We start from the raw sequence: 13,143 nt of genomic DNA on the forward strand, positions 1-13,143 counted from the left end.
CTGCATATCAAAAGGACAGTGATCATGCTTACGACCTGGAGTAAAGAAAATGTCTTTGAACAGACACCTGGTGCATGCTGGCATTATTTGTCCGTAAGTCTATCTAGTGGAGGGAAATGGTGACAGAAGCACTGGCTATTTCCAGAACATTCCCATTCAGCAACGCCGTCCAGGCTGGATTCCCACCCTCTGATTTCAGCGCCGTCACAAACTCCAAACCAGAGGAGGAGATCATGTCAATATAATTTATTAAATAGACTCTGAGGACTCCTCCAAGGAGCGATAATAACTCAGTACATAAATACCAATAAATAAATACAGCTGCCACTTCCGGCCCCCGCAAGGGCAGAAGACTAAGGTTTGGGTGGACAGAATAAAGACATCATAAATAACAAAGCTTGTCACAATGGCTCAATCTCTCTCGAGTTAATTCCAGCATTGCAAGGCCAGCTTTCCCAGGACAGGTGCTGCTGAGGATGCTGGGATTCTTCCCTGGAGCTCTATCTACCCCATCACTCCGGATGTATCATTCTTAGCCCCCAATTTTGCCATGCAGTCTGAGAGCCTCTTAAAGACAGTCAGTGTAAAGATTTTACGTTCATAGAAGTCTTCGGGCCCAGAAACGCTTGGTTTCGGTGGGTCGGAACAGCTGATGTCGTCCAGCCGTTTTCTGACATGAGCTGTGCTTATATTGTTCTCGTTCAGCCTCTCGACCTCCTCCAGATAGGCTTTGATGGTTGAGATGTTGGCTGACGCTTCGCAGCCCGGGGTGAAACATGGCAGCTGGAGAGACTCGTCAGTGTCCATCCCAGCCGCCTGGCATTTGCTCTGTAAAAAGAGGAAGAGGTTTGAAATACTGTGAGGCTTGTAATAACTGCTAGAGACCTGGACTGCTCGTTCCCAGTGCTTCCTCTGTGTCTAGCCTGACTCCGACCTCAGCTAATTGGTACAGCAACCCGGTGAGGCTTGGACCATCACTAACCCTGCGTCTTCAGGAATCGGAGGCACAGGTGGTTTGTGAGCTGGCCAACAAGGCATACCCACCCAGGTCGGCCATGTTAGTGTTGCCTAAGGGTCCTCATAAGCACTCTTCGCTCCTGCTCCTCTCCCCATCTGGCTGAAGCCACGCCAGCCCTCTGCAGCCTGCTCTCAGATGCTGAGGCTGAGGTAAGTGGGAAAAGGGGGTTCATCTGAGTTTCCATGCGGCTCCCTCCTCCTCGTGCCTCTGTCTGAATGCCGCTGATGCCACTTGCTGAGAGAGGGTGGTTCATGTGTGCCTGCAAAGGCCTCTGAGATGCTAGGGAGAGTTTCTCGAACCAATGAAGGACTCGGGGTCCTTCCTTACCCTCCCTCTTCCTCAAAACTGACAGCTTTGGGGTAAGACCAAATTGCTAAGACCCCATCGGCCTCAGCTGACTCTTCTACCTTTGAGTCTACTAAAGCCAAGGGTAAAGCTTATATGCCAGGGCAGACGACAATGTCGATGCCAGTCTAGTCAGTCAGTGTCATTTCCAGTTTGGGTATTATTTGTTTAATTGACATTATCTAAGAGGGCCCGAGGAAGTGAAGTATTCTCACTTACTGGGTCTTGTGCTATTATCCTGCCAGGGTCTGCCAAGGCAGAGGGCCTTCCAGAAAGCTCCAACAGCACACACAGAGAGTTGCTCAGTTAGGTAACTGCCTTAAACTAGCCAGAGGCACCAGAGGCCCACGGGAGGATTTTCTCAACCTGCCTCCCCTAGGATATCTTCTGCTCTCAGGGGATTCCTGAATCAAGCTGGCCCATCTCTAAAAGATGCACTTCCAGTAAGAACGCTCGTTTCGTGGGACTGTGAGCCAGGCAGATGTGAGATAAAGAAGGCTGTGAGCACACATCCTGTAGTCTTCGGGACGTGGCTGGGGCTTGGGGCCCTGGACTAGTCTGCCTCTGCCTCCTCTGTTAGTGCATGCACCCCCTCATAAACATCCCACCCTAGCCTCTCTGACTCTTCCCCATTCCTCTCTGGCCTCTAGAGCTGGTTTCACATCGAGAAAGGATAGCTTTTCTGGAGAGCAAAATAAGGCATTTTAAAGAAGTGGTTTGGAAAAGGAATCTCAAGGGCACTTACATAGTTTTTATAAAGCTCCTCCAAGTCCCCTTTCAAGAATTCAAGTATAGTTCCGATCTTTGCTGTTGGTGCACCAAAGGGTAGGCTGCAGATGGCCAGCCAGGTTCCCATGCAGCAGAGCAGCATCAGGGCAGGCTTCGTTGGTCCTGGAGAAAGAGAAGGATGCCAGAAGGCTCATGGGTCGGCCGTCCCTGTCTCATTCCCCTCGTATGACAAGAGCCATGGAGCTGAAGCCATGGGGAGCGCCCGCGCCAGCGGTACCTGTGTGGAAGATCATGACGACGGTGAGAGGCTGGAGAGAAACCTGCTCTGCTCGTGGCCTCTGGAGCTTGATGGGTTCGCCATGGCCACCCGGCAATATATAAAGGGCCAGCGTGAGGAGGAGATCAAAGGCCCGCCCATGGCAAAACCATTGCTCAGCTTTTCTCCAGAAAACACTTTCAAAAGGCTGCCAGCCACGGCCCCGGGGAAAGCGGGGCTGGAAGGAAACGCTGAGGTTACCCTCAAGGCAGGCAGAGGCCTGAGTCACAACTGTGCATGCGCGTGCGCGCAAACACACACCGACACACACACATACCGCACAGGAAGGCACACGCATCTTGGGCATCTCTTTCTTCTTGGAAAGTGCTCGTTGACTTAATGAGAGGAAATTTTGAAGCCCAGAGCTCGAAGTGTACAACCACTGAGGAAGAAATGACTTGACGAGGGCTGAGGGGCAAATGCCCTGCAGGGAATTTCGGGGAGGCCCCGTGTAGGCATAGAGTCACTGTGAATTCCAGAGTGGTCCATCTGTGGGCATTCCTGACGCACATCCGTGCCGGTGAATAGGGATCGCTCCGACGAGCACAGCGTAGGTGTGATCTTCCACGCTACCATGCTTGCCCCCCGGATTCTCACCTGCGTCCTCGTGACTTCTGGCTCCAGGACCACAACCAGGGCTCAAGAATTATTTGGTGGCGATGTCTTCCATTTCCCAAGTAACGGGAACAGTTCATTGTTGGAACAAAGCGAGGTGGCACACACCTGTAATCTTAGCACTCAGGAGGCTGAGACAAGAAGGTCACAGATTCAAAGCCAGTTTGGGTCATATAGAAAAAAAAATCACTGTCTGAAAAATAAACTAATGTTTTTGAGCTTTGAAGAAACATTTACGACCGAGTTTCAAATCACACACACAAAGCAGGTGAGACATTCTTTTATCATCTTTAAAATAAAAATATCCTTTAACTATTTTTTAAAAAATCAAAAATAATTATTCCTGGTTAACCAGCGATGGCCCAGTGGTTAAGAGCACTGGCTGCTCTTCCAGAGGACCTCTTCCCAGCACCCACGTGGCCACTCACAACCATCTTTGGCTCAGGTTCAGGGGATCCAACACCCTTTTCTGATCTCTGTGGGCACCAGGCACGCACGTGGTGCACAGACATGCATGCAGGCAAAACTCATACACATAAAATAAATTTAAATAGATACGAGTTATTGAGCAAGGCGTGGTAGCGCATGCTTGTAACCCCAGCATTCAGGAAGCAGAAAAGGGGGAATTGGTGCAAATTTGGGGCCAGCCTTGTCTACCCAGGGAGCTGCAGAGTGAGAGTGTATATCACAGAAGAAGAAACCGTTGTATTGATCGCTGTATTGATCGCTGTATTGATCTGGTGGACACTTCCATCAGATGCCCAAAGACCTGCATTTAATACCCAGTGTTTCCAAAAATATATTAGTGAAATCATTTATTCCTTTTGATAAGATTTATTTTGTGTGTGGATGTATGTTGCCAGTGCCTGGGGAGGCCAGAATGGGGGTATCCATCCTTCTGGAGCTGGAGTTACTGGTGGTTGTGAGCGACCCAACGTGGGTACCGGGAACTGACGTCAGGTCCCCTGTGAGAGCAGCAGATGCTGAGCCAGCTCTCTAGCCTCCCATTTATTCTTCTTTGTTTGTTTTTGAAGATTCAGGGTCTGATCATTTATTTGTTACTCCTTTTGGAGGTTTGGGGTTTTTATTTTGTTTTTGTTAGTTGGTTGGTTTGGGTTTTGGGTTTTTTTTCAGACAGTCTCTATATGTACCCCTGGCTGTCCTGGAACTCACTGCATAGACCAGGCTGATCTCAAATCACAGAGATACTCCTGCCTCTGCCTCCCCAGTGCTGGGATTAAAGGTGTTCACCACCATGCCCAGCTTATTTGTCCTGGATCTTGCTCTGTAGACCAGGCTGGCCTCAAACTCACAGAGATCCGCCTGCCTCTGCCTCCCAAGTACTGGGTGGGATCAAAGGCGTGCGCCACTGCCACCCAGACTTTTGACTGGACTCAGACTTCGAAGCAGAAGCGCTCAGCAAGGACAGCCTACATTTCTCGGTAATCTGCTGTTGGTGTTTTTCTTTGGCTTCCTTCATTCTCTTGACCAAACGTTTAGCATCTTCTGCGGCCTCTCATCTTCCTTCGTGTGTCGTTTCTTCAGAGCACTACGAGTCAGCGTCTGTTACAGGACTCTGGAGGAACACGACACTGGATCTTGGGTACACTGGTCCTGGGCCTCTCACCTTCTTTGTTTAAGGGTTTCTGACAACATCTTAGTGGACATCGTCTCCTTTAGAGACGGAAATAAATAAATAAATCTTAAAAAAATAAAAATAAAAAAGACCCAGATCTTAGGTTATAAAAAGCACAGTGGCGGGAGGGGCTGGGGAGATGGTGCAATGGTCAGGAGCACTGCCAAGGCACAGTGGCACGTGTCAGTCAGGAATAGTCCGTCTCTCATTGTCTTACAGTAACCGAGGTGAGAACACGCAGATTGACACCCACAATGCATCCTGAACAGACTTGTGCTTCCGCCCTCCAGTTCTCCTCGGCACCTAACAAGAAGAATGCCTCTCACTCACCAGGCAGTAGTGGCACGTGCCTTTGATCCCAACAGAATCGGGCAGAGGCAGGTGGATCTCTGAGTTTGAGGCCAACGTGGTCTACAGAGTGAGTTCCAGGACAGTCAGGGCTACACAGAGAAACACTGTCTCAGAAAAAAACAAAAAAGAAAGAAAGGAAAAAAGAAAAGAAACAAAGAAAGAAAGAAAAGAATAAAGGATAAAGAAAGGAGAAGAGGGTTGGGGATTTAGCTCAGTGGTAGAGCACTTGCCTAGCAAGTGCAAGGCCCTGGGTTTGATCCTCAGCTAAAAAAGAAAGAAAGAAAGAAAGAAAGAAAGAAAGAGAGAGAGAGAGAGAGAGAGAGAGAGAGAGAGAGAGAGAAAGAAAGAAAGAGAGAAAGAAGGAAGGAAGGAAGGAAGGAAGGAAGGAAGGAGAGAGAGAGAGAGAGAGAGAGAGAGAGAGAGAGAGAGAGAGAAAGAAAGAAAGAAAGAAAGAAAGAAAGAAAGAAAGAAAGAGAAAAAGAAAGGAGAAGAAGAGGAGGAGGAGAAGGTGGCGGCCCTTCCCACAACAGCAGGAGCACTCTGCCGTGGGTTAAGACACCCTGCTTCATGAGAAAACCTTGTTTGCTGTTCCCGCCACTGATTTGGACCACATGACCCTTCCACTCATCACCCAGAGCATCAGCAGCTACTTCCGTGGCCATGGCTTCTCATAGAAAATACGAAGTTTGCGTTCAGTATCCACATCAATGCGTTTCTGACAGCCAGTGACTGGGAAGGAGATACTCAGCTTCATCTTGACACAGCTGACCACCTGGGGGTGCCATGAAAGAGAATTAAGCGAGCTCCCAATTAATTGATTGATTGATTGATTTTTATGGTTTTTTGAAACAGGGTTTTTCTGTGTAGCCCTGGCTGTCCTGGAACTCACTCTGTAGAGCAGGCTGGCCTCGAACTCTAAGATCTGCCTGCCTCTGCCTCCAGAGTTCTGGGATTAAAGGTGTGCGCCGCCGCCGCCGCCGCCGCCGCCGCCGCCGCCGCCGCCGCCGCCGCCGCCGCCAACGCCACCACCACCTGGCCCCAATTTAGTCTTATTTTAAATGTCAACTATGTCCTCGTCTAGGTCCTCAGGAAGATTGACAGACAAGCGCATCCAAGTCCCTGTCTTTAAGGACGTAGCACTCTAAGGGGTAAGAAGAAGGATTAAAAAGCATTCACAAATAAGAAAAGACCCAGCAATAATAAAAATAGGAATAACTATTGCATGATTGGCTAGAGAGTGATGTGTAAAATACCTTAAGTCAAGGGATCAGTATGGGAGCCCACAGAGGTTTCCTAGTGAGATCTGAGCTTGCTTTACACAGCAGGGCTGCATTAGGGGATGGCTGGACCACGTGCATGGTCACCAGGTGTCTGGGATGCTTTGCACTAGGCTGTGCCGGGGGGTGGGGGGGGTGGTGGTGAGGGGAGGTCTTTTGTTCCACCCCTGGGCATTCCTTTAAAAGCCCTTTACTAGAGGCAGAAGAAGCTGGTGGGTAAGTACCCAGGCCCACTGAAGGCTATCCTGCGTTTCTGTCTCTCTCCTCCATATTTCTATCTAAATCTCTTATCTCTCACTCCTCAAGAGTCCCTGGGGTAAATAAATGTGGGAGCTGGTCTCCCACAGATCAGACCTTTAAACTAAGACCTGAAGCCAGGCATGACGGTTCACGGGAAGTTTGAAGCCAGCATGGGCTACATAGTATGTTTCAGGTGAGCCTGGGCTTCAGCATGAGAGCATCTGAAAGAAAAAAAAAAAAAAAAAACTGACTTAGCAATTAATTGATTGGCTGATTAAGATTGAGACCTGCAGGATAAGAACAGCTGTGGGACAGTCTGGGACAGTGTTCCAGGTAGAGGATAGACAGCTCCAGAAATGAGTGTGGTATTCTTCCACAGACAGGAAGAAGGCCAAGGTATCTGGAGTGAGGAGGCAGAGAAGGAGGGTGGTGGAACTGTGGGTAGAGGCCCAGCGCGAAGGTCCTTGAGGCCACGATAAAGAACTTGGGTTTTCTTCTAAGTGCGATGAGACACCACCAGATAGCTTTAGATAGGGACATGTCAGATCTGGCGTGCTTCTGAAGAGAGAGACAAAAATAGGCTGCTGAGTGAAGAGAGGCGTAGGAATCTAAGATGGACGTGAGCAGCCTGAGAGAAGCTACTCAGGTACCCAAGTGAGAGGCTAGAACAGCCTGGACGGGAGCAGGGTAGCCGGAGAGGGAGGTGTCAGAATTAGGGCACACATTCGGAAATGAGTGAACCAAGGATAACTTCCGGGGTGGTGAGGAAGCAGCTGGGCAGATGGTCTGTGATGAGGAAAGAGAAGTCTGCGGAGAGAAGTCGAGAGTCCCTGCTAGGAAGAGTGCACTTGGCTGCCATCGGGAACCTGTCTGTTCTGTGACACATGAGCCATGGCGCTGGAATCCAGAGCTCGGAATTGAGGTCAGGTGTGGGCAGCTCACAGTCCTCAAGATGCACCACAGAGGTCACACAGCCAGGAATCCTGTCACTCGCGAATCTGCCTCTGCTTCCAATTGCTCTCTTGTGGTTTTTTTTTTTTTTTACCCATGCTTCTTTTGGTTTTAGTTTTTGGAAGTGTTTCACTCTTAGCCCAGCCTGTCTTGACACTCACCATGTAGCCAAGGCTAGCCTCAAAATCACAGGGATCCTCCTGCCTGGGGTTACAGGCATACCCACCAACTCTGCCTCAGCCACGCTTCTCCACAGAGTGGTTAACCCTTGCTCTTTGCCTCTCTTACCAAACCTCAACTTAATCTAACCCTCTGGTAAAGCCAGCAGTGGGCGGGACTCTGACCGCTGTCATTTATGTCCACTATATTTCATTACATGGCAAAAGGGACCCTGGAGATTCGATCAGGTTTAGTGATCAGTTTACCTCAAGGTGTAGAAATTATCCGGATACTTGAATTGGTTTGGTGCAATCATGTGAGCCCTACGGACTAGATGTAGTACCACGGTATAGGGCTTGCCTATCTTTTCTGGGGCTCTGTGGGTCCATCCCAGAAGCCAACCAGCCAACAGAGCTGAAGTAAGGCAGGTCTGATGGTCCGTACTTATAATTCCAGAACTTTGGAGGTGGAGAGATGGGAGCCTCAGAAGGTCAAGGTCACCTTTGACTACATAGCAAGTTCTAAACCAGCCTGGGCTACAAGAGACCCTGTCTCAAACAAACAAACAGAAACCCTATAATATATAACAAACAGGCTATGGCTTAGTTGGTGGAGAACGTCTTCAGTGTGCAGAGTCCCGGAGCCCATTCTCAGCATCATACACACCGATAGTGGAGGTGCGCACAGTACTCAGGACGCAAAGACAGGAGGATCAGAGGTTCGAGGTCATCCTTACCACACTGCAAGCTGGAGCTCAGCCTGGGTACCTGAAACCCTTGTCTCAAAGAATAAACACAGTTGGACACACATAAAGTTAGGACAGAAGAGAAAGGCAGAGATTCCATTGAGGTGAAGTTAGAAGCCATTGCTGACTTAGAGGTACCTCAGCTGGGCGGTGGTGGCGCACGCCTTTAATCCCAGTACTTGAGAGGCAGAGCCAGGTGGATCTCTGTGAGTTTGAGGTCAGCCTGGGCTACAGAGCGAGATCTAGGACAGGGAAGAAAACTACACAGAGAAACCCTGTCTCAAAAAACCAAAGAGAGAGAGAGAGAGAGAGAGAGAGAGAGAGAGAGAGAGAGAGAGAGAGAGAGAGAGAGAGAGAGAGAGAGAGAGGTGCCTCGGTGGAATGTATGAGAGCAAACAAATTGGACTTAAAGGTGGGAGCTTGGTACAAGACCTTGAACCCCGGCTGAGAACAGGAGTCCCGGCCTATAGCTTCCTCTCGGGTCTATACGAGACGGATCAGAAGGTCCACCGACGGCACTCTGAACTTTTGTTTGTATGCTTTGTTTTTCAGATAAGGGCCTCGCTCTGTAGCCCCGGCTAACCTGAAACTCACTGTGTGGCCCAGGCTTTGAACTTACAATAATCCTCCTGCCTCATCCTCCCAAGAACTGAGATTGTTTTTATTAGCATATATTAGTTTTATATAATAATGGGTTTCATGATGACATTTTCGTGTGTGTGTGTGTGTGTGTGTGTGTGTGTGTGTGTGTATGTATAATGTATTTTGATCACACACACACACACACACACACACACACACACACACACACACTTTTGTCTCCCTTCCTCTTCCTCTGATCCACTTCTTTTTCCCAGCTAGTGTCCCTTATTTGCATGTCTTGTTTGGAGGGTTTCTTACAGGAACAGGGTAAATTGTTTATAACCGCATTAGCGGCTATACCACTGAGGAAAATGTCTCCATCGTCGAATTTCCATAAATCCTCAGGGAGGGGTGGGGCCAGGAGTCCTCCCTCCTCCATGCCACTGTGTCAACACGCCCAGCCTTGTGCAGATAATTTTTTTTATGGGAAGGGGGTCTCACTAGGTAACCCATACTGGTGCTGCTCCTGCCTCCACCTCCCTAGAGCTGGGATTGTAGTGCACCACTGTGTCCAGCAAACATATAGTTAACAAGAGAGAAATAATACAATCCCCAGGGACCTCACGTTGTCAGCCTCACTGGTTCTTTTTGGCTTTCATTTGTCATGACCTCCTCTGTGATATGCCAGAATTCCGACCATTACTATGCCATAAGGACCAACCATTTCACCTTCTTTTTGTGGAGACTCGATTCAGGTCCTTAGGAATACAAAATAAGCTCTCTCAAAGGAGCTATAGCCCCAGACCCATTTCTGCTTTCTGAAATAAAACCTCACTTTGGGCTGGGTGGTGGTGGTGCAGACCTTTAATCCCAGCACTCAGGAGGCAGAGGCAGGTGGATCTCTGTGAGTTCGAGGCCAGCCTGGTCTACAGAGTGAGTTCTGGGACAGCCAAAGCAACACAGAGAAACCCTGTCTTGAAAAACAAAAAACAAAACAAACAAATAAAACTTCAGTGTGGGGCCGCAGAGATGGCTCCATGGATCAGTAGTTGCTGTCCAGACATGAGGACAAATCCTCAGAGTCCACATAAAGCTGGGCACAGTCTTAGGTGTCCATAACCCTAGCTCTCCTACTGAGAGCCGGAAGGTGCAGACAGGAGGCTCCCTGAAGCCTGTAGACCAGCTAGCCTGGTGTCGGCTGCTGTGAACAGTAGAGATCCTGCCTAAACCAAAGAGGAAAGTGAGGACCCAGAGTTGCCCTCTGACTTCCACATGGGGGTGCTCCCCACTCACACACAACATTAATACACACAATCAAATACAGTCTGAGCCAGGCATGGTTACACACACTTTTAATTCCAGCACTCGGGAGGCAGAGGCAGGCGGATCTCTGTGGGTTTGAGTCCAGCCTGGTCTACGTAGTGAGTTCCAGGCAGCCAGAGCTACACATGAGACCCTATCTCTAAAACCAAAACAAACAAAAATCCAATCTGGCAGAGCAGTGGTAAACCCAGCTGCCTTCCAAAATCTCCCCTCTTCCTCTTTCTGTAATGAGACGCTCTGTCCTTCCGATTGCGCCTTCTCAGGGTTCTAGGCTGAGCACATGCCTGCTTGGCTCTTTTCTTCTTGGACATCTCCAAGGCTTCCATCTCTGACCTATATTCTGCGCCCTTTAGTGACGCCAAGCATGTCTTGACTGGATCTCAAACAGCACATATTCGTAGATGAGCCAGGGTAGTGCAACAGGGGGATGCAAAGAGATGTGGACTGGAGAAATGTGGGAGAGGTAAAACTCAGAAAAGATGGCTCAGCCAGGTGGTGGTGGCGCATGCCTTTAATCCCAGCATTCGGGAGGCAGAGACAGGAGGATCTTTGTGAGTTCGAGGCCAGCCTGGTCTACAGAGTGAGATCCAGGACAGGCTCTAAAACTACACAGAGAAACCCTGTCTTGAAAACAACAACAACAAAAGCCAGCTAGAGATGGTTAGCAGGGCACTGGACTTGGATTTGCAACATAAAGGAGGGACTGGAAATGTCCATTTGGAAGCCATCAGTATATTATGCCTGGCACAACTGCAAGCCTATGGCGGATGACCACCATAAGAGGTGGCAGTCATTTGTAGAGTCCCGGGACCTGAGCCATCAGCAGAAGAAAGAAAAAAAAAAAAAAAGGTGACTCGGTGTACAATTCAAGAAGACACGCCCCAAAAGAAAAGGAAGCTGTCATGGAACGAGATGAGAAGTGGTTTTTCAGGGCAGAGGAAGTGATTGGCATCCTCATAAGCCATGGAAAGGGCACAAAGATAAGCCTGGATAGAATCTGTAGGTTTGTAAACTTGAGGTCACAGGAATTTTGTGAGGGAACTTGGAACACATTTCTGCGGTAGAAGTCTCAGCGTGGCACTCAGGAAAAAGTGAGAGTAGATTGGTAGACTGCACTGTCCTGAAACGTGGATGAGGATCCGGTGACAGGGGAAACAGGGGCTGAGGATGCCAGGGGCGTCTTCAGGGGGGCTTCTGTCATGAATCTTACGGTCACCGGACTGTCCCGGACGGACCACATCCTGAAGCCAAGGGGAAGTCTAAATAAGCTCTCCAGATGTTTACTTTTAGTTATTTGTCACTTGCTTTTAGTAAAACTTAAAACCACTAATTGGGGTGGGGGGCGTGGAGAGATGGTCCAACAGTTACGAGCTCAGGCTGCCCTTCCAGAGGACCCCGGTTCACTTCCCAGGACTGACATGACAGCTCACGACTGTCTGAACTTCAGTCCTAGGGGATCCAGTACCCTCTTGTGGCTCTATAGACAGTGGGCTTGCACGTAGTACACAAACCTACAGGCAGGCAGAATACTCACACATAAACTAAATTCTGAAAAGACTGTAATGAAGCCTGATGCGCGATGAGACAGATATGAAGCCAGGTGCGATGGCCCATGCTCGGAGCCCCAGCACTCAGGAGGTGGGGGGAGCAGGTCAGATCAAGGTCCTCCTCCGCTACCGAGTGAGTTTGAGACCAGCCTGGGCTCCGTGGATGACTCTGGGAAACATTACAAATTAAGCAAAATGACATAAAAAAAAATAAAATCTCAACTGGGGTGGGGGTGGGGGGTGGGGGTGGTGCACGCCTTTAATCCCAGCACTCTGCCTTTATGGAATCCAGTGCCTATGGTGGGATACCTAATGCAGCCTTGATGCCGGGAGAAGGAGGGTCTTGGTCCTGACTCAACTGAATGTACCAGGCTCTGTTGACTCCCTATGAGAGACCTTGCCTTGGAAGAGGTGGGAATGGGGGTGGGGTGGGGTTGTGGGGGGAGGCTGGAGGGCAGGAGGAGGGAGGAGAGGGGGATCTGTGGTTGGTATGTAAAATGAATAGAAAATCTTTTAATAAAAATAAAAAAATCCCAGCACTCGGGAGGCAGCGACAGGCGGATCTCTGTGAGTTCGAGGCCAGCCTGGTCTACAGCGTGAGCTCCAGGACAGCCAGGGCTGTTATACAGAGAAACCGTGTCTTGAAAACAACAACAACAAATCTCGCATAATATGGCTCTACCTTTGGAAGAAGCCAGCAAATGCATAGATACCCAAAGTGAATCACCGCTTGCCATTGGCTGAGCAGATGATAGAATGGCTGTTGGCTTCATGCTTTGCAACTTGAGGAGGAACGATAAGATCACCGTGGTAAAAAGCAGATTACAGTTGCGCTATGAATACAACAAAAATCACAGAATTGGGCACTTTTGAGTTTTAGGGTACATAAATCATACCTCAACAAAGATGTTACGTTTCCCAATTAGAGTCATTTCATCCCATTAACTTCAGAGACCACGGGCGGAGGGAGAGTCCCTGCTATGTGGAGGAGGCGATTCAGGGGATGGCAAGATAAGGTTGGATGAGTCTAAAATGGGTCTGGCGCTCCAATGGTTAGATAGGGAGAACCACGCTGGAATCCCCTAACTGGAGTCCTAAAATGTTTAACCTTGGACTCATGTCGCCTCTTTTGACCTGCCGAATGGGGACGGGCGATCTTTGGGAGGAGAGAAAGAATCCCCCTAAGAGGCGCCCACCACCTGCTGTTGTAAGGGGCTCGCAGCCGGCCTGGTAGGCGCTTAGCTGGGGGCTTGGATAACTGGGATAAGTTGGCTTCCACCTGCTCTCTGCATCCAGGGTAACGCGTCTG

At 49.3% G+C, this 13,143-nt stretch overlaps 1 protein-coding gene across 3 annotated transcripts; it reads right to left on the bottom strand.

Annotated features, from left to right (window-relative positions):
- Positions 1 to 232: 232 nt before the first annotated feature.
- Positions 233 to 13,124, bottom strand: Il31 (interleukin 31). 3 transcript variants are annotated; one of them, XM_015997660.3, is made up of 3 exons: positions 2,370 to 4,358; positions 2,109 to 2,254; positions 233 to 828 (listed from the first exon to the last, which is right to left on the bottom strand). In XM_015997660.3, the coding sequence occupies exons 1-3, from the start codon at positions 2,713 to 2,715 to the stop codon at positions 505 to 507; spliced, it is 816 nt and encodes a 271-aa protein (XP_015853146.3). In that variant the 5' UTR covers positions 2,716 to 4,358; the 3' UTR covers positions 233 to 504. The 3 variants fall into 3 exon arrangements, 2 of the variants coding, with proteins under 2 accessions (XP_015853146.3, XP_076416509.1); XM_076560394.1 differs by lacking the exon at positions 2,370 to 4,358 and adding an exon at positions 12,731 to 13,124 and having other exon boundaries at positions 283 to 828; XR_013047587.1 differs by lacking the exons at positions 233 to 828; positions 2,109 to 2,254; positions 2,370 to 4,358 and adding exons at positions 10,936 to 11,098; positions 11,822 to 12,003; positions 12,731 to 13,124.
- Between the last annotated feature and the right edge of the window lie 19 nt (positions 13,125 to 13,143).

Source organism: Peromyscus maniculatus, chromosome 23 (genome assembly GCF_049852395.1).
Source record: "Peromyscus maniculatus bairdii isolate BWxNUB_F1_BW_parent chromosome 23, HU_Pman_BW_mat_3.1, whole genome shotgun sequence".
NCBI lineage: Eukaryota > Metazoa > Chordata > Mammalia > Rodentia > Cricetidae > Peromyscus > Peromyscus maniculatus.